Here is a 25,555-nt window from a genome sequence, read left to right as displayed (position 1 = left end):
CACACAGAAATGCAGAGTAAAAGAAAATTGTGAAGCCCCTATGATGAGTTAACTGATGTACCAAACGGATAAGAGGTTGCTCGAGATGCAAGCCCTCTGTGAAAAGTAGATAGAACCCGAGGGTCATTAGCACAGGACTACAAACTCTAACACCTCTCTGCAGTTTTTCCCTTAGTGTCAGGTTGCCGTAGTTAAACTAAACCATCTCTATGAGAACACTGTCATTAAGCAGAGCTCTAATATACACTTTAAGACTGATAACTGTTTTAACATCATACTTTGCTTTGCCACACCTTATATGTTTAGGACATTAAGTGGCACAGGATGGTTATGAAATGTTCTTAAAATGAAAAATAAGAATTCAAACAAGAAAAACATTTGTGGAAGAATTTGGTCCGTTTTAGCCAGCCCGTTCAGCCAAAAGTAGACAGTTGGTGTAAGATGTTGAATGTGTGTGTTTGAGCTAACAGTTCCGGAGTTTTGAGATCCCTAGCAAAGTTGAACTCCACAACATCCACCACTTTATATTTATGAATTATATGAGCAATATATGGAGGATTACTGGAAAATATTGATTTAGCCTTATATTCTTTGACTATCACCTAAAAGATGATGTTCTGTTTTCTTTATGTTTATATTTTAGAACAAGATTAATAACATGCAACTCAGCAAACGTTACATCAATAACGTTAAAATTATCTTCACTATAATAATTTAAATGTGTGTGGCTATATTCATACCTTAAAAAAATTACAAAACATACAGCAGTTTTCACGGAAGTGAAGTGTAATTATAAATGCGTGTTTTCACTAAGAAACTAGCAACAGCGCCCTCAAGTGTGTGAGGTGAATTACAATTTAAGACCCTTAGATAGCCTGACGTGGTCATACCATAGGGTCATACTCAATTCTAGTCAGAATAACTGCCCGACCTAAAAAAATATGTGGGCGGGGCTAAATTCGGTTGGCATCCATGTTGGCATCCAGGCTAACCCTGAGGGATTCACCCAATTTTTTTTAATTTTGTCATCATTTGCTTCCCCTCAAGTTCCAAACATGTACGAATTCCCTTATTCTGCTGAACACTAAATACGATATTTTGAAGAATATAACCAAACAATAAATTTACATTTTAAAAAGTAACTTTTTTGAGTGAACTGTCCCTTTAACATTAACTTTTCGTTCGTAGGCCTAGTATATTTTTTGACGACAGACATTTGACACCTCAGACTATTATATATCAACTTACTTTGAAAATATGGCACATCTTTTATGCTTTTGTGATTTATGAACCCTAAACTGAATATTTATCTAGTAACTTGTAAACTAGCTTTAAAATGTTGCTACAATGTTTTTCCCTTAGTGCTTTAAGTGAAGTTAGTGTTTGGGTAATGCACTCCAAAACAAGAGCTTGTTATTGCCGGAGAGAACAGGCGAGTGTGAGAGGTGACAGATGTTTGTCAGGGTCATGCTGCTCTTATCTCTGTGTCCTTCACTCTTACCCTCTGCTTCTTTGCTCTCTTTTTGATGAAGAGTGAGGTAACTGCAGGTGCAAGGAGTATTTGTATCTTTATAGACGGCTAGGCCTACTTTAGTGCCTCAATTGTATTTCAAAACAGTCAAAATCAAATGTTTACAATGTGTTTTGAACATAAGTGGTCAATGCACTAAACTCTATAGAAGGTTGAAAAGTAGGCCTATTTGAAGCGCTACATTATCTAAAACGATCTTTGCATCATTGCTTCTTTTCATCTACAGAGATTTTTAGTTTCTGTCAGCTCTGTTTATTTCCATCCTCTTATCTCAGACCTATTTCATGTTGTTCTGTCGTTTCCATCTGCACTCTACATCTCTTCACATCATTCAAAATTGAATCGCTTTTCTCTTGTGTTAGATCAGTGTTAAAATACTCTCAAGTAATGAAAAGACTAGGAGCAGCTGGTTACGATCTCTTACATTTTTACAAGAGTGAAGATGCTAGCACCCCATGATGTAATAACTGCACACAGATTTATAAGTATTACAACATTATTGTAATAAAATGTTCATAATGTAATAATTTTATCCAAATGTTATACAATTAATATAAAAAATGTACATTATGAGAACTCACTAAAAACATGTCATATTTTTATTATTGTAATAGCTTTTAAAACATAAAAAAATTAGTATTCCCTAGATTTTAAAAAATCTAAATCCAGTCTTAAAATGCAAAACTAAAATCTTAACCTCGAAATGCAACAGATTTAAATAATAATTGCATTAATATTTAAATATTCTTAAATATTCTTTAGATTAAAATGTAGGCTATTGTAATGTATTGTAATACACATATTTTTGTGGTTTAAAAGCTATTTCAATAATGAAAATATGTCATGTTTTGGTGAGTTTATAATGCTTTTTTTCAAAATGTAAAAATGATTACAAAGTTAGATTAAATTTTGAGAAAATTAAATAATAATAATAATAATAATAATAATGTAATACTTATACTATTTGCAGTTATTGCATTAAGAGTTGCTAGATTCCAAAAACCATAAAGAAATAAATAAAAAATGGATTGAATGTCATGTTTAACTTACAGGCAGGCAATATTGATAAACAAATCAGATTATAGGTTGTTTAAAAATGTATTTATCTTTTTATTTTATTTTTGTATTCTATAATAGTTATCATTTTAAATTTATATTTTGTATTTATAATTTATTTTGATTATTTATCACAGTCGGACAACCACTGTCTGACAAAATGACAAAATATCCACAACAAATTGTACTACACAATGAGATTAAAAATAAAAGAAATCGAATCGATATGACTGCCACTTGTATTTTTTTTTTTTTAATTGTATCTACATAAGGACACTATTACATATAAGATTACTACATGTGTTGAACGATAGATGGCGCTGTGTCACAAGTGTTGGAGAAGAAGTGCTTGCTGATCTGGTGCTGATCCTTTGTAAGATCGAATCGCATATGAGCCCAGTTCAGTTGCCTTTGTGTAGTTATAAGCTCAGATTGAATTTGTGATCAGTGATATTATACCATTGCTATTTACATTTTCTCGTTAGATATTTTCTCAGTAAGGAAAATTAGAATTGGAGAGAATGGGGAGTGTTTCACATTTTGTCTTACGTAAAACTTTGATATAATATTCCCATATTTGTATGGTATGGTGTCGGTCATCTTAAGAGTGTTTTTTTTTGTTTTTGTTTTTTTTTGTTTGGGTGTTAAAATCCGTCATACAATATGTTTTAAGGTGAATTGAATGCAATTTGGCAACACAAGCCATCCAGCATTTAATAATATGATATTCTAATATCGATCTAGCTTACTGCAGTTTGTAACAAGTGTCTCATAGCAGCAATGGAGCGAACGCACAGAGTAACGTTATAACAAACACACGCAAATGTATTTAATGTGATAAAACAGCGCAGTGTTCCTCCACATACGCTTTACCGTAAGAAGCAGAAGCGGTGACTGTGGCTTACAAAAAAGGCACAATGTCTTGGTCTCAACCACATTTGTAGGCCTACTCGATCTTGTCTCGGCCATTGTCTGATTTATTTATTAGCATCATTAATGTGATTGAACGTGAAACTTACTGCTTAGATGCAATCACTTATTTCTAATTAGATTTATTTATTGTGCCTGTTAAAAAAAATAATGAGGGATTGTGTCTAAAAAAGTCACCAAAATGAATACAAATGCTCACAATATATAAGATATGTTGCAAAAAACTATGAATATGAGATCTGGATTTTTATATTATAACGTGATAATATTAAGCAATAATCAAGAGAGCTGTTTTGACAAATTTCAGCATTACTGCAAACATGATATTGCTTTCATACAAACATTCTAATAATAATAATAATAATAATAAAACGTTCTTACCATTATTTATAAATATTTGTATGCTAATTTACTAATTTAGATGCATGTTCTGTGCAACATATGCAGTGCAAAGTTGAATTTTGTTCTTAATGATTTAATTTGATTGAATATTTTGATAAAAAATAAGTAATTTATCAAGTAATGTGAGTCTTTATAAATGTAATGTTTTCTTATTACAACTCAGATCTTGTTACAACACTCCTGGTCTACTTATGTACATGCCTTTTAATTAATTTACAAGATGAAATAAGTCACTAAATCAAACAAAGAAATGTCCGTATAAATGTTGAAATCAATCAAACCTCGGGGTGCTTCTTGCTGTAAAGAGACAGTTCCCCATTGTTAAAAAATGACTGTAAAAAGTCTCACTGAAGTTCAGGAATAGATGAATAGTGTAGAGTCTGGATTATCTGTCAGAGCGATTGATGTAGGCCAGTTCAATCTCACAGACGGGATTATATTGTGGAGTAATTTGTATCAGATGGAGATGTCTGTATTCGTTTTGGGATGAAAATATGGACAGATGAGACATGAATAGTGAATGCGAGTTTCAGTATTAGTTTAAAACTAAATAATGCATTTGTGTGTCACAGGAGGTTTATTGCATACGGTTCTGTGATGGCTTACCTACGGCTACCTACAGTTGGACAAAAAAGTATTTAGTCAGGCACCAATTGTGCAAGTTTTCCCACTTAAAAAGATAAGAGAGGCCTGTAATTTTCATCATGTACCCTTGAGCTATAAGAGACATAATGAGGGGGAAAAATCTGTCTAAAATGTCTAAAGAATGTATTTGGAAATTATGCTGGAAAATAAGTATTTGATCAATAACAAAAGTTAATCTCAATACTTTGTTATGTAGGCCTAATATTTGTTGGCAATGACAGAGGTCAAACGTTTTCTTTAAGTCTCCACAAGATTTTTACACTGTTGCTGGTAGTTTGGCCCATTCCTTCATGCAGATATCCTCTAGAGAAGTGATGTTTTAGGGCTGTCACTGGGAAACACGGATTTTCAACTCCCTCCAAAGATTTTCTGAGGTTGAGTTCTGGATACTGGCTAGGCCACTCCAGGAATTGAAATGCTTTTTATGAAGTCACTCCTTCATTGCCCGGGCGGTGTGTTTGGGATTATTGTCATGCTGAAAGACCCAGCTGTGTTTTATCTTCAATGCCCTTGCTGATGGAAGGAGGTTTTTACTCAAAATCTCACGATACATGGCCCCATTCATTCTTCCCTTTACACGGATCAGTCGTCCTGGTCCCTTTGCAGAAAAACAGCCCCAAAGCATGATGTTTTCACCCCCATGCTTCACAGTAGGTATCGTGTTTTTTGGATGCAACTCAGAATTCTTTCTCCTCCCAACACGATAAGTTGAGTTTTTAACCAAAAGATCTATTTTGGTTTCATCTGACCATATCTCCCAATCCTCCTCTGGATTATCTAAATGCTATCTAGTAAACTTCAAACGGGCCCAGACATGTACTGGCTTAAGCAGGGGGACACGTCTGGCACTGCAGGATTTGAGTCCCTGGCAGCGTGTTACTGATGGTAGCCTTTGTTGCTTTGGTCCCAGCTCTCTGCGGGTCATTCACTAGGTCCCCATTCCCTCACCGTTCTTGTGATCATTTTGACCCCACAGGGTGAGATCTTGCGTGGAGCCCTAGATGGAGATTTATACAGATCCATACGCCACTGGTACCCTCAGGGAGATTATCAGGGGTCTTGTATATCTTCCATTTTCTAATAATTGCTCCCACATTTGATTTCTTCACACCAAGCTGCTTACCTATTGCAGATTCAGTCTTCCCAGCCTGGTGCAGATCTAAAATTTTGTTTCTGGTGTCCTTTGACAGCACTTCGGTCTTGGCCATAGTGGAGTTTGGAGTCTGACGGTTTGAGGTTGTGGACAGATATCTTTAATACTGCAAATAATTTTAAACGGGTGTCATTATTACAGGTAAGTGGAGGACAGAGGAGTCCCTTGATTTTTTTTGTAGGTGACCAAATACTTATTTTCCACCATAATTTGCAAATAAATTATTTAAAAATCCGACTGTGATTTTCTGGATTTCCCCCCCTGATTCTCTCTCTCATAATTGAAGTGTATACATATGATAAAAATTACAGGCCATCATCTTTTTAAGTGGGAGAACTTGCACAATTGGTGGTTGACTAAATACTTTTTTGCCCACTGTATATTTGATTCCTTTCAGTGCTCTGTTTAAAGAAGGCATGGGTTTCCTTCCCAGTGTCCTCTGGGTGTGGTCTCAGAATGACAGTGGTTTCCGGTCTATGACCCAGACTTGGTTTTTCTGTGTTATTTCTGAGCACTGACCAAGAGGAACATGGGCAGACAGATGTGTGACATACTGCCGAGATATAAAATACAGATGTTCTTTCATTTATGAAAGATTAACAAATATGGTCCATTATTTCACCTTTGGATTTGGCTCTTAATCAAATGCATCAGATGTCTGTTGAATTGCAGGCCAAACCAAGGCCACATAATCTAAAAAGAATTACAGGAAATTTGACACAAAGATGTTTTTGAAGGATTGATTTTTGAATACTATGGAAACTAATCCCTTATCATAACTATTGTGTCCTGAACGACAAGAGCCTAAACAATAAAGCAACAAAGCCACTAAAATATGCCGCTTTGTGGCTGGTTAATGCGACTGTTGTTCAGTGTGGTGGTCTTGGACAGCAGGTGGGTATTGTTTTCAGCTGTAAGGCTGACAGGTGGTACAGTAGCGAGCTACTTTGGTAGTTTCATGATTTGTTTTTGTTCCGCTTTAGCCTGGTGAAATTCTGACTCACAAAAATGTGTAAAAATAGAGCCACATAATACACACGTTGATGGATTTGAGTTTTGTCTCTTAGTTTCCTCTGCTCCCCCCTATTTAGAGGCCTCCTTCCTTCCTTCTCTTTTGTTCAGTTTTATTAACAAAATGCTCTTATTGCTTATGTAAGAGAAAATTTACTTGTTTTTCAGCCACAGTGGTGTCTATGTTTGTGCATTAGCTGTGTGCTACTTATTAAATGCAAAAATATAATCCAGATCTCCTGTAAACACCCCCCTCAATATTAGGACTGCATTACGGCATGCCGACACACAGTAGACACAATATCTCACTCCCAAGTCTGTAGACTTAAAACAGGTATGAAAGCCATGAGCACATATATAAAATAAAATATAACTTAAAAGAAACTTTATTAAATAGGCCTAATGGCCATGTGCTTAGTAACTTAAGTATTTTAGACATTAATCTTTCAAATCAAATGGTCTATCGCTCATGCTCATACATATCATTTTCTACTCAGCTCCACAAGTTTGGTATGGTGAACAAATTTAGCTCACCACTTAGTTTGAACAGATGTTTCTAGTGCATATGGTCTTCACTTAAAGTGGTTTCAAGTCACTTTATAGAGTTTCCATGCCTGCTTTACTTTGTTAACGTGCCAGAAAGTGACCTAAAAGCCATTTGCTTCATTGCTAAATTTATTATGAATTATTCACCAATTCATTTTAAAATTATTAAAATGAATTAGGTCCAGCATTAATGTGACCCTGTAAAAATTAAAGCGGTCTGTTCTTGTGAATGGATGAATGAATGAATTATGGTTGGAGGAGGGAAAAATGACTATTCCATTCTTGTATATAGCAACTATAAATAATTATAGAAAAGGTTATTTTAATAGAAGAAAAAAAATATTGCCAATTTAGGAAAACCATTTGAGGACACAATTGTTAAAGTCCGTTCTACATGTGTTTTAATGTGTTATAGTTATCATTTTTCTTTATTAATATCTATGTCTTTATTAATATCTTTTTAATTTATCTTTATTAATATCTTTATTAATATCTATATATATATAGCCCCTTAATATAGTACAGGCCAAACGTTTGGACACGTTACTATTTGTATTGTTTTGTTTTTGAAAGAAGTTTCTTCTGCTCATCAAGCCTGCATTTATTTGATCAAAAATACAGAAAAAAATGAATATTGTAATATATTATTACAATTTAAAATAATTGGTTTTCAATGTATTATACTTTAAATGATCATTTATTTCTGTGATGCAAAGCTGAATTATTCCTCCAGTCTTCAGTGTCACTATTCTAATATGTTGATTCATTTTCAAAGTTGGAAACAGTTCTGCTGCTTAATATTTTTTCATAACCTGTGATACTTTTTTTATAATACTTTGATGAATAAAAAGTTTTAAAAAAATTAAAAAAGAAGCAAATGTTTTAAATATAGAAATCTTTTGTAACAACAAATACTGGTCAGTAATTTGGGGTCAGTCTTATTTTTTCTTTCTTTTTTGGAAATAAATCAATAATTTTATTCAGCAAGGATGTGTTAAATTGATAAAAATTGATAGTAAAGGAGATTTATATTATTTAAAAAATATGTTTTTATTTTGAACAAATGCAGTTCTTTTGAACCTTTTATTCATCATATATGTTAGGCAGCAGAACTGTTTCCAACACTCATAATAAATCAGAATATTAGAATGATTTCTGAAGGATCATGTGATAGACTAGATGTCAAATGTGACACTGAAGACTGGAGTAACGATCCTGAAAATTCAGCTTTGCATCACAGAAATAAAGGATAATTTAAAGTATAATAAATTGAAAACCAAATATTTTAAATTGTAATGATATATCACAATATTAAAAAAAAAAATCTGTATTTTTGATCCATTAAATGCAGGCTTGATGAGCAGAAGAAACTTCTTTCAAAAACATTACGTAATGTGTCCAAACTTCTGGCCTGTTCTGTATAGGCTATATATATATATATTGGAATATATATATATATAATTTTTTCAAAATATCAAAAATATTTAGGGTTGGTTACTCTCCTAACGGAACCTTACTGTAGTTATAATAAGTAAGTTATGTTTTATGATTTATGCATGCCCCTCCTCTTTATTAATATGCAGTCCCGCCCTGATTAATTATTCAGTAATCCCGTTCTTCCTTCGCCACGCCCCTTCATTAATTTCAGCACGCTTCCAGCCCCACTACAACTTTTGCTTTATTATTTCGCGGCCATTTAGGGAGACTGGATGTGTTTTTTTTCTGGTAACTTAAGAGTTTTTAAGGAAAACAATCTGGATTTCTTTACTGCACATTAACTTCAGAAATCGTTTAGTTTCATAAACCCTCTCGCAGGCAGCAGGACTTTGGTGATCTTTGCTTGTTCATTGAGACGTAAGCCGTTTTCTTAAAGGGGATCGGACACACTGCACGTCAACCTCAGTTCAGTGCCACTCCCAAAGGATTAAGTTGTAGGACTATGGAGGAAACCCACTAAGCACAGGAACGGGAATCCTCTGTCTGTGTGGCCGAGTGGGTCGCCCCTTGTCTGGTCTTGCTTGTGCTGGAGATCCCGTTATAATGGGATGCGGGCTACGGAAACTGGAGGACCCGGAGGACAGCAGCCCGGGGAAAATCTACTCCACTTTAAAGAGACCGCAGGTCGAGACCAAAACAGACACCGTGTACGAGTATGTGCTTCTGGACTTCAGTTTAGAAGGTAAACAAAAGTTTGGGTGTGATGTTCGATTACAAAAAATGCCATGGTAACCATAGTTTCCATTAAAAGAGTAACGTTAGTTATGTCCGTTATATGCAGTAACTTAATGCGGTACAACGGCATTAACTTGGTATTAGCCGCCAAATAAACTAATTAAACGGATACCTTCTGAAAGCTTTTTATAGTATTTACAATAATTAAGTAAGAATAGTATGTTTTATGGTACTTTTTTCATTTGGTAAGAGTGTAAGTTAATGAATAAGAAGAGCTGTTGTTCTTGGCGGTCTCAACCTGCCTAGATATAGTGGCACGTGCCAGTGCTAAAAATGCTCCCTGGGCAAGGCAGCTCACTAGGATTTGAGAAAATACCATATTTTCACTTTCAAACTTGCATGATCAGAATCAGAAAGAGCTGTATTGCCAAGTGTAGCCTACTTGCACACATAAGGAATTTCCCTTGGCATTGGAGCTTCCAGTCACATGAATATAACAAGACACATACTAGCAGATATGTATATAAAATAGGTTTAATCAGAATACATGAAGGGTGGCATGTGTGTCCTGGAGTTCGTGAGGGCTTAACGTTTTACCCAGCAACAGCGCTGAAGCCTCATCACATGTGGAAATAGGTCAGTGTTTTTTTACCTTCATTAACGGCGTCTCTGAGACACAAAACAGACAGCACAAGATGACATTCATGCTCAGACTCCCTCCGTGCAACAGTTTCCACTATCTGAATTTCCCATAAGAGCTTTTTTCTTGGTTTGGAGGAACCATGGGTTATTACTCAGTCAGGACAGTATTGCCCACATTTATCAAATTAAAATATTATTGTATAGTCAGTGTATTGTTTGTAGTGTTACGTTATTTTGCCTGGAGGAGAAGCGTTTTGTTTTAAAGTTAGTGCGGAACTAGTTCCTCGATGCATGCTAGCAGCTGGGAGCAGGAAAGGAAAACCACGTAATGGATTTTGAAAACCTGGACAGGACGCTTTAAGCATGGATGGAGACTTCATTTGCTCAATTTCACTCACGTGCTCTGCTCCTGACCGTATTTCAGTCCGTACGTTAACTATTTTCGTTATAGTTCACCCCAAAATGCAAATTCTTTACTTACCCGCAGTATTTTGTTTCAAAGGGCTTTCATTCGTCCTCGGAACACAAATTAAGATCTTTTTTTTTATCTGAGAGCTTTCTGCACTCTCCACAGCGAACAACAACCACTTCAAGGCTTTAAAAAGTTCATAACGAGATCATAAAACTAATCATCATGAATTGAGCTGGTTTGTTAACATTTTCTGAAGAGACTCGATCGCTTTATAATATGAAGAATTTAGGCTTTTATTCACATACAAACATTCATCAACATACACATAGTTAAGGTTAACGGAAGCTCAAGCATAACAAGCGGCAACCTCCCGCAGTTTCTCTTGGAAGCCAATACGGAAGTGACTTATGGCGCTTTTCCACTACACAGTACCAGCTCGGTTCGGCTGGACTCGACTTGCCTTTGTTTGGTTTTCCACTGTGTAAAAGTTGTAGGTACCGCTCCCGAGGCTGAAATAAATTGAACAGGAGAAACAGCAACAGTAGGACGCCTGTCTCTGTGGTATGTACTGTATTTAGTGGCCTGTCAACATTTGTGTGTGTTTACTCGCAGTTTATGAGGACATGATTCGGTTTATGGACTATTGTATGCGACTAAACCTTAGCAGTAGCAAGCAAAACAGTTCTGCACGTCAGACTAGTGTAACGTTATACATAGAACAACAATGGAGTAACCGTCATTTGAATGAAGAAGCACGCTTTGTGAGAACGTCCCCTAGCTTTGTGTTTTGGGTGGTTTTACAATAAACAAACTGACACCTATATTGGTCAGCTAAACAAATGTATTTAAACACACACCATAGATCGCATGCTACAATAAATTAACTCATGCTTGATAAATCAACTAACGTTATACACGATCGTGTTGTTTATTAATGTTTACTTACGCAACGATAGCCAACAACATAGACATTTGAAGCAGTTTTACTCACTGCCTGTTTCCAGAGCAGGACCGTAAACCTTTATCGCTGGGACCTCTCCATCAAAAACACACTTCTTTGGTAACATTGTTGATTTCGTGAAGTCCTGTGACAGCAGTGACCGTGGAGATCCACTTTTGCGACACGACTGAAGCGTGATGTTGTGATGCTTCCGGTCATTTCTGCGTTCAAATCGGTTCAAATGCAGCGCTGCCTTCCCGGAATGCTATGCGGACACGTTGAAGTAGCTTGATGTCACCCATAGGAATTAAATGGAGCGTGGCGCGACAGAAGTGTTGCACGGATGAGTGGAACTGCAGCTTGAGAGCAGTGTTTATGGGTGTGCATTTGCTCTCTCGCTCTAGTCACGCGCGCGCACCCTTCCGGGAGAAGAGCCCGTACGGCCCATTGAGTGACAGATGGATAGCCATTTATTTGCTGTCTATAGTCGTAAGGCTTGTTCGACTTTACCCAGCGATGCGCAGACCGATCGGCGGCCGACTTAAAGCAGTGCATGCAGGTTAGAAATTTTGTCCGACGTGAGACAGCGCCGACGGCACGTGGCTGTGAAGTATGTCAACAAAGTACTGCAAGAGCAATTTGAGACCAGTCGGCTGATGCAGCCGGTGCAGATTATCAAGGGCGACTGCTGCAGGCTGGCCGAGCTCTGATGACGACACAGCTGATCCACGATTGGCCGGATTCACCATATGACAGCGTTCATGTGTGTTTCGTGTTTATTCTAAAACCTTATGTTATGCTAATGCTCACAAATCATTAATTTATAACAGTAAGACCTATTTTCATGTAGTCGCGATGTTATATTGTCATGTTTATCAAACTAAAACTGATAAAACCCGTTGACAACACTTCATTGATAGTGTAGGTTTATATGTTGAACTTTAATCTTGTCCAAATAGACGCTTTATTAAGGAGTACATAAAGTATTATCAAGTATTGAATTGTAGGAAGTGTCCGACTTCACGTCTCCGTTTGCAGCTCTTCCCCGCCTGCACTCGGCTACTCGCAGATCGCATACATCCAGTCGCAGCCGATGTCGAACACACCTATTAAGTCACCCAAGCTCCGCCCACATCCCGCCTCTTTGCCCATTTTCTGTTATCTGGGCGTGACTCGCGATGACGCGTTGCCAAGATGGCAACGGCCAGCTGGTCTCTACTTTACACTTCAGAACGCCTTTTGTTAATAGAGCATCTTTGGGATGTGATGGAACGGAAGCTTCGTGCCCTGGATGTGCATCCCACAAATTTCCATCAACTGCAAGATGCTATCCTGCCAATATGGGCCAACATTTCTAAAGAATTCTTTCAGCACCTTGTTGAATCAATGCCATGTAGAATTAAGGCAGTTCTAAAGGCGAAAGGGGGGCAAACACAGTATTATTATGGTATTCCTAATAATCCTTTAGGTGAGTGTATGTTGAGTATGCAGGTCATGTGTCTCCACCTGCCCAGGTCTCAAATCAACCACTTTAGAAGATTAAGAAGCAAATGATTTGCTGTCCCTGAAACCGAGATATATCAGTAGGCTACCTGGCTTGTTGTCAGCTGTTCAACATGAAAAGCCTCAACAGTGATTCGCACAGGGGGTGGCTTGAGCCCCTGCCCCTTTAATCTTGTAAGTGCAAACGCAGACCGCAAACGCAATTTCTAATTTCTACTGGTGGTGATGTAACCAACACCAGGAATGCGATTGCCCCTGCCCGTGGAGGTCTGTGCTCGCCACTGAGCGTCAATATAACAGAACGATACGTTTTATTTAAATACAACACATCTTCAGCCAGATGTTGGACTTTTTTATCTGAACATAAACTGCGGGTGCGGTAGTGAGACCTTTGAGGGAAAAGGCAATTGGCATGTCAGCGCCCCCTTTGTTCTAGTCTTTCATTCCTGAGAACACCTGGTGTACAGATGCCTGAAGCGACGGTGTCTGACACTGCTCACCGGAGCGCTCACATAATTTAGACAGATCTGCATCACAGGCTGTGCTTCTTTGGCCTCGCTCTGCATATCGAATGTAACCTGTGGAAACTCTTCCTCGGCTGTGTGCCTGCGAGTGTTTGACACAAGATGATGTGGCTACACCTTTCGGCGCGGTTCTTCTTTGCAGCCACTTGGCTTGATAAGTACACCTATCTCTACCTAAAATCATGGTAGAACAGTATCACTTGTAAAAAAAAAAAAAAAAAACCCACTGTTAATGTCAGCTTGCTTGCATGCACTCTTCACTTGAACCTGTCTTGTCCTGCATCTCATGTCAGGACAGGCACAATGCTAGTTTCTAAACAAAACAGGTTTTCACTGCGATACCATAGAAGAACCATTTAGATTCCTATGGGTTCTTCTTAGTGTTACTTTAAAGAACATTTTAATAATCTAACTTTTTTTCGCTTATGGAGGTTAAATGGTCTTTTTGGACCCATATATGCTAAATACATAACCTTCATTTTTAAGTAGGGCTGTAATGTATAAATCTGTTTCGTCAGATAACCTTAGAGGGCTTATCTGTTGTGCAAGCGGGAAGCTAAAGGATATTCCTCCTTACATGGGTGCTGCTGGGAAGGTCCAAGGTTTGGTGTGCTCCATATGTGTGGCTCTCTTGGATACTCGATTATTTATCATTTGGATGAGACGAGGTTAATGACTTTTGATCATGTGCTAAAGGGTATAAAAATAATGTATGTAAAGTACTGTAATGTACACAAACTCCCCCTAAAAAGACCATTTATTAAAAATAAAATGAGAAATTAATATTTAGAAATTAATTTATGACGTTTTATACAACAGTGAGGCTATTGGCATGTGCAGGAGCTTGCTTGATGCTTAATTTAAGTGTTTGGTTGTAGGAAGCCAGATGTTCATGTTGCAGAGGAAGCAGACAGAATTACGAGTGGCCTTAATCTCTACCTCGGATCAGTTTCATTGCTGTCAGGGCAAAAAAGGGATTAGTTTTAATGTCTCATTTTGGCCTTAAATTTGAAAAAACCTTTATTAATTGCCCTGTCCATTTAGGAGTCATTAATATTCTTATGGGTTAGTTCACCCAAAAATGTAAATTCATAATGTTCTCACCTTCTTCATAAGTGCGCATAAGTATGATGGCAATTTTAATTTGTGAGTGAAATATTTTTTTAAATGAAAGCATACAACATTATTGTCAGAGCACTGAATTGGATACTCCATGTAAGGTATGTTGGTGAAATCTCTTTTGGTTAATCTCCTACTGACATGCTGATGGATTTATGAGTATTAAAATGATTTTCCTGTCAATGTAGTTTAATCTAGCAAAACTTCTTATTTGGGTTATTTTAAGTCGTGTAAGTAAAATGAACTACTATGACCTTGCAGACCTTGGTCTTTTACACCAAAATAAACAATAAAAGGAAGAACGTTTTTTGCATGTAAATAAGTCCTATTTTTAGGCGATAAATAATTTATTGTATTGCAACATTATTTTTGGATGTAAGGAAAGATTATATCAGATTCACCTAAAAAATAACTTCAGAAAATACTACCAAGATGCTTTTTCTTGCATAAATGCAAAACAAAATATTTCATAATAACTTTTATAAATATTTTGATCACCAATCTGTTGTAATGCATTTCTGGAATATTTGCCACATTTCCTTCACATTCTCAAAATGTCTACTTCCATACACAAGACATATTTTTCTCCTAAACCCTTGCTGGGTCATAAAATATCCCATAAATTCCTTCCCTCTACCTTCTCTTTCTCCCTCTTTACCCCAGTCTATCTGTTTCTCATTTTCCCTTCTGCAGCTTTCACACCTTCAAATCCTTCTCAGTTTTCTCCATGTCTTCTTCTCACCCTTTTTCTTTTTATTCATCCATTCTGCTTATTCACGTTTTTTTTATATAAACGACACACACAGTCTTACTCTCTGTCTCTATGGAGAACAGAGGCCTCTGTGTGAGAGTTGACAGGAGGGGGGTTCAAGGGTTTGGGACAAATTGCAGGCCTTTCTAAGGACTGCGTCTCTGTGAACGAGCCACCGCTCTCCCCAGCCCCTGGGGGTCGTTGTGTCCGTTGTTGTGTCTCTGAAGCTCAGATGTGAAGGACGGACATGTATACGTGCCTGTTAAAGCCCTTTAAAGGCCACAGACACTGGGATGGTGAAACTTTCAGTATAGCTGCCAAATCAGTCTGGGATGAGAATCGATAGCTCATTCCCGTTCATATTTGCTGTCTGAGAAAGTTTTCAGAGAGTCGATATGTGGTCCAAGAGATCTTCTCTCATGTGAAGTTTAAAATTCGGGTCTTCTCCAGTGTGGGAACCGAAAGTCTGAATGTTTGCGCGAGTATGTTTGTGTTGTGTGTGTGGTGGAATGTTGTGTTTGTGAGGCTGAGTGTGTGTGGCATGGGGCCAGGCCTCCCTGTGAACAGCAGCTCTTTGTGGACACAGGAAGTATGTTAGGGGGGTTGGGGGAGAGGAGGGAGACGTCAGGGTGATCTTCTGTCAGAGGCTGCAGGCAGGAGGAAGAGAAGCCAACTAAACGGTAGCACGCTATTGAAGAGGGGCTTAGAGAAACCTTAACATAGGCTCTGTTCCAAAACCTAGTGGCTGGCCTTGCTGTTTGCTGCCTACATAGGCAGCATCCTAAGTGGAATGGAGCTTGGAAATGTAATGCTGTACATGGGCAGTTTGCATCATACAAATAATGCTGGACTAAAATTGTCTTCAGCAAACTTTGATAATAATAAGGACACACACACACACACGTTTGTTTTTGTGACATATGGGGACATTCCATAGGCGGAATGGTTTTTATACCGTACAAACCGTATTTTCTATCCCCTTACACTTCACCTACCCCTAAACCTACCCATCACAGGAAACATTCTGCATTTTTACTTTCTAAAAAAAACTCACCCTGTATGATTTATAAGCATTTTGAAAAGTGGGGACATGGGGAAATGTCCTCATATTTCACCCTCTTCTCGTAATACCTATGTCATTCCCATGTCATTATACACGTGTCCTCATATGTCACAAAAACATGCCTACACACACATACACACTGTATTTTTGTGATTTGTGGGGACATTCCATAGGCGTAATGGATTTTACACTGTACATGTACAAACTGTATATGCTATCCCCCTACACTGCCCCTGCCCCAAAACCTACCCATCACAGGAAACATTCTGCATTTTTACATTTTCAAAAAAACCATAATTAAGTATGTTTATGAATCCATTTACATTGTGGGGACTGCTGACAATGTAGCTGATCTCACCCACAATGTAATACACACACACTCACACACTCCTTATAGGATAATGTGACACGAAAGACTGAAGTATTGCCTGCTGAAAATTCAGTTAATAAATTACATTTATATTTGTTACAATTTATATAAAATATTCTAGTAAAAATATATATTACTATTTTTTTACTGTATTTTGATCAAATATTTGCAGCCTTGGAGAGCATTAGAAAATTATTTCAAAAACATTGAATAGTATTACCAACCACATACATTTAAATGATAATGTGTCATGCCACATTTAGAACAATGCATATAATAACTCCAGTCAGATGAACCTCATGTGAACTGTATTTTGGAAGAGTGCTTTCTAAGAAGTGTGTTTGAGTGTTCTTGTTCTTCACACAATTTTCAGGAGTTGGATAAAAGTTAGATCCAATTTCACATTTGCCCAACCCCAAAGAATTAACTACCCACAGATAATAAAATAAATAGTGACTAGGCACTTTACATATCTTTGGAATAAACCTTTGCTCTCCAAATGGGCGGCTCTTGGCGATATTAGCACAGCTGTGGTATTCTGCCAGTGTATTGTAAGTTTTAGTTCTGCTATGCTCCACAGGCAGTCGGCCTACAGTGCAGTATCTATCCTCGCTGTGCGAGCTGCCCCATGCCCTGCAGTCCTACTACACCCAAGGCTATGTACTGGCTGCCCTACATCCCATCATCCTCTCAGTGGGCCGGACCCGCTCTTTGCCCTGCAGCCTGCTCTACAGGGCCATTCTGGTCCGTCCACGATCCAGGTAATATTCACCATGTGCATACCTCATCAGTGCACCCCCCATTCTGGACCCCAAAAAACTCAGACCAGCTCCTTCCAAGTAAATAATAATTAACTTTTAATGAGTGAGCATGAATATTTAACGAGATAAGTAGTGGGAAGTCAGACAGTCTAGCTAGAGTAGGCGGGGCCTGTGTAAAGTCAGACTAGGGTGCAGATGTGGGTTAAATTTAAGTTATAAAAATGCCCTGACAACAGTGTAGTTTTTCAGCAACCAATGAGAACCTGCAAAGCAGCAGTGGATGAACAGGACAGGCTAATTTCAACTATGATGCTTTAGGTGACAATAAATTATTCAAAAGTTAAGTCTGGGACAGTTGTAGTGTGTTAACAGTATTGTGGTGTGAAAAACGCTTGTGGTGTGTAATGCCAGCTCCTGTGAATACTGAATTGATGTCTGCATCCAGTCAGCATAAGCTTGAATGCACTTTCAAGCAGAGACAATGGCAATGAAACCCACAAAAAGCTGCCTTCTTCTCAGGCAGTGGCATCCAGACAAGTCCACATCTATTGTTTGTTTAACGTGCTGTCTATGAAGATGCCTAAATGTGATCATTTCTTGTAGGAGGTATTTTTTCATCCTGTGATGCCCATTAGTACTGTCTGTGTGATTCAGTGGTTGCTTGAAAGAATAAAATGCTGTCTGATGGGCTAGAAATAGGTTTGATGGGAATTTATTTATATATGGCTTTTTAATGAACCTATTTCTGCCAAGAAGTAAGCATTGTAGTCATTAAATGTTTGCTTGCATCTAAAACTTTCTTGATTCAGTGCCAGATCATTAAATGTGGTGTTATGGTGCTGTGAAAGCATGTCTGAAATGTTTTATGCTTGCTTCATACAGAATAGCTGTCTGTTGAATCATTGACTTTGAAACACGGCGGTGCGGTCAGTTAGGGGCAGAAGGGTTAAACCTCTGAGCAAATTTGTACTTTGCTAATGGAGGGCATGTAAAGAATAGCAAATGTCAACAGTTATAAAATATGCATAATGTGTTCATGCAGTGAGTTTGCCTCGTCTGACGTGCTTTTGTTTTTGTTTGTGTTGTGTGCTTGCAGTAATCATGCAGTGCCGATGATTGACAGCTTGCCAGTGCTGCGAGTGGAGGAGTGGCCACTGCCTGGAGAATCTCTGACCAGTGACACCGTGAAACTGCTCATAGACAGGGTCCGTTTTTTCCCCTCCACAAAACAAACGCAAAATGTTTATTTTAGCCATGCATTTTTATATTTACTAGAAATAAGGTTTACTTTTCATTGAATGTTTAGGTTTATACATTTGCTTTTACAAAAATAAAAAGGTTGAACAAATGCACAAAATTTCAAGAATTACAACCTCATTTGCTTGCTGTATTTAATAGGGCTGCAAAATTATGATGATCACCCCCCCACACACACACACACAGCCTTTTTTGTGCGAGTCGACAGAATGTTATGCTTAATGTCGAAAATTCGACCAGTTTGTAAATGCAACTTGTTGATCTTATTGTGAACGATTCATCTATGTAGGCATATGCTTCATTTTTTACGATGAATGCTGGACTTTTTTTTTCTTACAATCCCTTTTCTTGCAAACTCGCAATCAGATTTGCCAAAATGTAATATTGAACGAAGTAATTTTAGTGCCCAAAATGCATGATGTCTAGCAATTTGAAGTCAAATTGTAATGAAATAAGTGACGGATTGTTTCTTCTGTATTGTGATGTACATCCAAGTATAACAGAGTATCAGAAAAGCAGAAAATGTAGAGCGGGGACATTCTATCTGTTGGTTGTTGATTGGTTGGAGGCCGAACTGATTGTGAGTTTGCATTTAATTGTATGAAAGGGGCGGGGTTTACGCTGGCTAAATGATTGGAGGAGCTTTGACAATTTATATTGAATTGACATTTTGATTCGAAATTAGGAGCTCCAAAAAAGTTGTTCACAATAAGATTAATAACATGCATTTAGAAATATAACATAAATTTCAGTTCCTCATGGAAGGTTTATACTTGTATTACTAACCGTGTGTGTGTGTGTGTGTGTGTGTGTGTGTGTGTGTGTGTGTGTGTGTGTGTGTGTGCGTGCACGTGTGTGCATCCTCAGGTAAACAGCTATGCCCGGGGTGGTGTGAGGTTTGTGGGATCAGTGCTTCAGCAGGCTGGAGGAGGGGGGTGTAACGGTAGAGTGCCCAGTCCCAGGAGGGGCTGCCGCTCCCCGTCCCGCACCCCACCTCGCACACCGCCTGGAGACGGAGATCTAGAAGGCCGTGGCTACAGCCCAGGTAATTTTTATATTATATACTTTTAAATCAGCTATAATGATGTTTGACTTCACAAATGAACTGTAAATACTTTAAGATTCACCCAACAGAGCATGATTGGTAAAACTGTTCATATTTTAGCCTTAAATCAAAAAGCAAAATTATATTTTGCAAGTGAAGTTTTTTGTGTTTTGTTTTTTTACCATAAAGACAAAAATATAGCATTGTTTAAATGATAACCAGTCTGTATAACCTATATGTGTCAGTTTAATTTTGGTTTAACCCTGTAATATCTTTGCCCTCTGTGGAGCCGCAGTGCCTTCTCACCCTCTGGGCATCATAGCAGCCGCTCAATTCTCCATGTCAACCATTTTGGGGTCACAAGTGAGATTAAGATCTGTCAGATGCTGTTAGCGTCTTAACACGAGTACTGTACCTCATTTCTCTGCCCCATTAGACTTATTATTTATGGTAGATGGACTGCAAGGTTGACCTAATAAAAATTGTTCCTAAAGCAATGATCATTGACTTATTTTATTAAAATATGCCGGTAAAGTTTGAGCTTGCATTTTAGTTTGCATGAACTGTCACTATCGTTTTCAGACCTGAGATTGTTGGTGCTGTTTCACTCCTGGGCCCCGGGCTGTGCCCCGCTGGACTCTCTTGCCTGCTGTTACCACCAGGGGGCGCTATCCATGCGCGTGTCCAGAAAGGGCCAAGTTGTCAGTGCCCTGGAAGCTGACTGGCTGGAACTGACCGCAGCTTACTACCGCAAGGGCTGGTCACTGGTCGACTCCTTTGTATACTGGGACACACCTAAAGGTAGTTCTCTGACTTCTCGTTTGAGTGATTCTTTGAGATGGTGGTTCATCTGGCATCTGAGACTCATGTTTGTTTTTCTCTGATTGTGAAGGAAAGATAACATCCTCTTTAGCTCTTCCCAAGGAAGTCATTAAACTTATTTTTCTCCAAGAACATTTTTACATTCTCAGAAGTCATATTCTATATATCCTCATCTTTTTAAACCCTCTACATCTCTCTGTCTTAAACTAAAGCCATGTTTCCCTTCTCCCGTCTCCCACCAGAACTAAATTTAGTCTCACGTCCCTAACCTCATGACCGTGCTTCCTGTTTCGCACCAGGCAAATAGGAGCTAAATCAGATGTGTGTTTGTGTGTGGGTGTTTGTGACATCTGGGCTCAGTCTTTCTATACCCTCTGTATGTACTGGACGTACTGTGTGTGTCTGTGTATGTGAACTGTTACATTCACGCATATATATATATATATATATATATACATACATACATACATACATACATATGTTGAAATGCATCTTCTCAGTGTTAACTTGGCTCTAATCTCGTTCACTCGCTCTCTCTTTGTCCTCTCACACACGTTGGTGCACATGGATTTGTCTTGCTGTCTTATAAGTAGTTCAGTTTCATTATCTTTTGTAGGTCATTGACACACTTCCAGCACTGGCTAAATGAGACCTACAAATTATTGCTCTCTGGTTGAGTTGGTGACTTTATACATCAAAATAAGATTCTGTCCTTAGTTGATAAAAACGGCCACGTATAACATAACATGAGTAATCATGCTAAAAGGGAATTATTGCTCATTCTTTAGGTTAGGTATTTGAACAGTAAAATGAACAAACAAGTATACATGTACACGCATAATGTCAAATCTAGCTGTGAATTGTCATATACTAGGTCTTACAGTATCATGTCATTTTTACAGGTGAGCCAGTGCCCAGGTCTCTAGAGGGGCTGTTCGTCTATGAGGAGAAAAGCACAGCGCCACCTGCCAATGACACTATTGTAGTGGAACAGTGGACCGTTATAGAGGTGTGACTGCATGTATGAAATGTTTCACATTATCACATGAAGTGTGTTCTGAATGGCATTTTATGGTTTCCTCGATGGTTTGCGTTTCAGGGTTCAGATGTGAAGACCGACTATGGTCCTCTGCTCCACACATTAGCAGAGTTCGGCTGGCTGCTCACCTGTGTGCTGCCCACCCCAATTATTCGGCATGACAGGTGGGACCCTCAAAGTACAAGCTGTATGATTAGGTTTATTTACACCCCATCAGCGTTTCCAAAGCTGACTGTTTTTCCTTTCCTGCAGCGAAGGGAATCTCGCCACTAAGCAAGTTGTTTTTCTGCAAAGACCTGTCAAAGGCCAATCGGTACCACAGCACAACCAGGTACAGTACCTGCTTATCAGTGTCCGTTCAATCACACTGGCAAATCCATTTCTTTTTTTGTAACTTGGTCTGTCAGAAATAATTAAATGCCAATTTTTACAGTCTATTTTTATGAGAGATACTTTTTTCTTTTATTTTCAGACACGCCAGTGTTATTTATATAGAATTATTGTATTTATTAATAATTAGCTTTTATTTCTACAATTTTAGTTTTTATTTTAATGTAAAAAAAAAAAGTAAAGTATTTATTTACTTGCAGTGAATCATTTTATTGCTTTAGCTTATTTCAGTTAGTTGCCAGTTGGGTTATAATCGTTAACTTAAACTAAAACCATTAAAAAAACATTTTCATTGCTTGAAACAAAATATAAAATAACTTTTATTTATTTTATTTATCCTTATATCATACTTTATAATACTATATGAAGAGTTTAGATGCAAAGCCACTTCAGTCAAAAAGGAGATGATACTGAGTGAATGCTCTCTGCAAATAGTTATTAGTATACATTCATAAAATACTTCTCAGCCCAGCCCAGCCCTCAGCCCATTCACAAATATCAGTACTTAGGTAGAAACCTGACAAAAATACTTAGAAAAAAAACATCAGACAGACTTAGAGGCTTTTATATATAAAATATGTGCGCCATGGCATGGGAAGATTTCTTATTCATTTGAACTTGAAGTACTTACTAACAAAGTACCTACTAACATTACTAAAATAGACTAAAACTAATAAATAAATATGAATAAAAACTATAGACATTTAATAAAAGGTAACAATTAACAATAAGGTTTCGTTTGTTAACATTAACTGTATTAATGTTAATTTTTAACATTCACTTATTCCTTTCGATATTAAAAATGTATTATCTATTAACGTTAGTTAATGCTGTAACAATATATTTATCAATAAAATTATATCATTGTTAATGCGAGTTAATGCATTAAAGGCTTAGTTCACCTAAAAAGGAAAATTCTGTCATTAATTACTTACCCTAATGTCGATCGACACCCGTAAGACCTCTGTTCATGTTCAGAACACTAATGAAGATATTTTAGTTGAAATCCGATGGCTCAGAAAGGCCTTCATTGACACCAATGTCATTTCCTCTCTCAAGACTCATAAAAGGCATTAAAGACGTCGTTACAAAGCACATCTCACTACAGTGGCTGTACAATCATTTTATGAAGCGACGAACATGATTGGCTGATTTCAAAACAAAGTTTCGAACCATTATGAGTCGCATATGAACCATTATGAACGCATTGACTCATGATTCGGATTGCGTGTCAAACTGCTGAAATCACGTGACATTGGCGATCCGAATTATGAATCGATAAACTGATTCATAACGTTCATAAATCGGTCCATATATAAGTAGTTATTTTTGCTCACAAAAACTATTCTCGTCACTTCATAAAATAATCTAATCACTGTAGTGAGATGGGCTTTGTGACGACGTCTTTAGTGCCTTTTATGAGTCTTGAGAGAGGAAATGACATTGGTGTCAATGAAGGCCTTTGAGCCATCGGATTTCAACAAAAATATCTTTCTTTGTGTTCCGAAGATGAACTTATGGGTGTCGAACGAGATATGGTAAGTAATAATTGATAGAATTTGTATTTTTGGGTGAAATAACCCTTTAACTAATGTTAACAATTTATACATTGTAGTGTTAACAAACCCCGCAATTAAATAAAATGACTAAAACAACTAAAATACTAAAACTTTAAAATTAAAGTGAAATTAGAAATTATTAAAAACTAAAATAACATTTCTATTTTTTTTTTAATCTTTTAATTTTTTTTATTTTTTTTACTGTAATTCAATTAACAAAACAGTATGTTTAAAACCCTCGTTTATCCTTCAAGGGATCTACGCGGCGAGAGGTGTCCAGTCACTCTGTGAGTCGAGGTGTGGAGGATGCGCACACAGAGCTTTCGTCTCCATGCTCAGGGGGGATCGGTGGTTTCCCTGTGTTTGGAGGAGGGTATCCCAGTGCACTCTCCCATCTAGATGAGGGAGGATTTGAGCCAGACGATGGGGCTGCAGAAGTCACCTGTATGTGACACACCAACTAAAAGACGAGCTGTCACCCTAAAACAGAAACCTTTGATGGTTACGAGCTGCAGCAGTGCCCTAGAATTTACCACCTCCCAAGGACAAAGAGATTGGTTATTGTATTAGAAACGGACTCATAGCACTTTTAACTTTTTATAAGTTATTTTTTAACAAGCCATAACGTATCAGAGGCCAGTTTTATTTTACCCTTTTATTTGAAACGGAAAGCACAAAGTATGTGCAATCTTTTAATTTTGACACAAAGTATCAAAAACAGCACTGAAACTCACTGTTCTTTGCAACCACAGTATTTCACAGCACTCGCACAACACACACACTACGTGCACAGTTCATATTACGTTTGTAGCACAATAGCAACACGACAGAAACAAGAAAAAGGCTCCAGCACCTCAACAAATCTTTTTTTACCTTCTCTATATCACAGTGTCTTTCCTCACTGTTCATTTTTTGCTGTTTATTTTGCTCTTCCTTGTTCCTTTTTTACTTCAAACCAACTGACAATTGAGTTTTTTGTTCTAACACCTGCAACGGTTCAGTGTGACGAACACAGGAACTGAGTGTCCAAACAGCCTCTGCAGGACACAGACATTTATATGCAGTGCATATTTGAGACGCTTAGATTTTCCAGGCCTTGGAGTCAAAACATCAGGAACGTTCAAGTACAGCTTGGGACGTCAGCGTTTAAGGGAAATTCATCTGCACTGTACACGTACAACGCTGCAGGCCGGAACCCCATGAATTAGCCTGTACTACTAAATACTGGACTTGATGCTGTAGTTTGGCTTATCTGATCTGTGCCATGAGCTCAAGTGGTGCTAGAGTTGAATTTATGTTAATCTCCTAGGAATTTTTGCTATCCAAAAGGGAAAAGTGATGCACTCAGATTTGCATGTTAATTAAGTGGCAGCATTTCATTTTTACAAGAACTGCTATAGGACTATGAGCAGGGTACTTCCTCTTGTTTAGTATAAACTGACTAGTTCTCCCCAGCCCGGTGATCAATTTAAATTTATCTGGCTGGATTTTGTCAAATTGAGCTGCAATGTTGCTGCTTGTGCCACCTTATTCATTTGTAATTTGTAGGATTTTAACTTGAGTTAAGCGTTGTACTTTTTATGTCCATATTGCCTTGACAATGTTTATCCCTCTTTGAGGAATGGCAAAATAGAATAAGCACATTTCAGCTTGCAAAACAGGCTATCAAGCTGCTGTAAATGTTTGATGCCTCGGAGAACCGAATATAATGTTTCTTTACTCCGGAAGCTTAACTCAGATATTTAACATTATATTCTAATGTGCCAGAACTGATCAGTATTATTTACCGACTGTAGTATTTGAACGATTCAGACCGGGTTTTTTTTGTAATATTTTATTAAATGGGTATTTACCTCATATTAAAGTGTTTGTGTTGTCAGCACAACATGTCTCAGCAAGACATAAAAAGATA

The 25,555-nt window shown here is 37.7% G+C and overlaps 1 protein-coding gene across 1 annotated transcript; it reads left to right on the top strand.

The window, feature by feature from the left end:
- Positions 1 to 8,940: 8,940 nt before the first annotated feature.
- On the top strand, positions 8,941 to 25,500 carry rftn2 (raftlin family member 2). Its single transcript, XM_067444038.1, has 9 exons — positions 8,941 to 9,453; positions 17,351 to 17,531; positions 18,628 to 18,736; positions 19,656 to 19,833; positions 20,416 to 20,634; positions 21,558 to 21,664; positions 21,755 to 21,858; positions 21,947 to 22,025; positions 23,898 to 25,500. Exons 1-9 carry the CDS (start codon positions 9,315 to 9,317, stop codon positions 24,093 to 24,095), a joined length of 1,314 nt encoding a protein of 437 aa, XP_067300139.1. The 5' UTR covers positions 8,941 to 9,314; the 3' UTR covers positions 24,096 to 25,500.
- Positions 25,501 to 25,555: the final 55 nt, after the last annotated feature.

This window comes from Pseudorasbora parva, chromosome 5 (assembly GCF_024679245.1).
Source record: "Pseudorasbora parva isolate DD20220531a chromosome 5, ASM2467924v1, whole genome shotgun sequence".
Lineage (NCBI taxonomy): Eukaryota > Metazoa > Chordata > Actinopteri > Cypriniformes > Gobionidae > Pseudorasbora > Pseudorasbora parva.
The sequence above is the reverse complement of the archived record's forward strand: the minus strand, read 5'-3'. Positions and strand labels throughout refer to the sequence as shown.

What these genes read in the sequence shown, in the direction of transcription:
- rftn2 (XM_067444038.1), top strand. Translation starts at nt 9,315, where the DNA reads ATGGGATGCGGGCTACGGAAACTGGAGGACCCGGAGGACAGCAGCCCG. An exon ending in TCTGGACTTCAGTTTAGAAG is followed by an intron (nt 9,454 to 17,350) that starts GTAAACAAAAGT and finishes TATGCTCCACAG; the next exon opens with GCAGTCGGCCTACAGTGCAG. An exon ending in CTGGTCCGTCCACGATCCAG is followed by an intron (nt 17,532 to 18,627) that starts GTAATATTCACC and finishes GTGTGCTTGCAG; the next exon opens with TAATCATGCAGTGCCGATGA.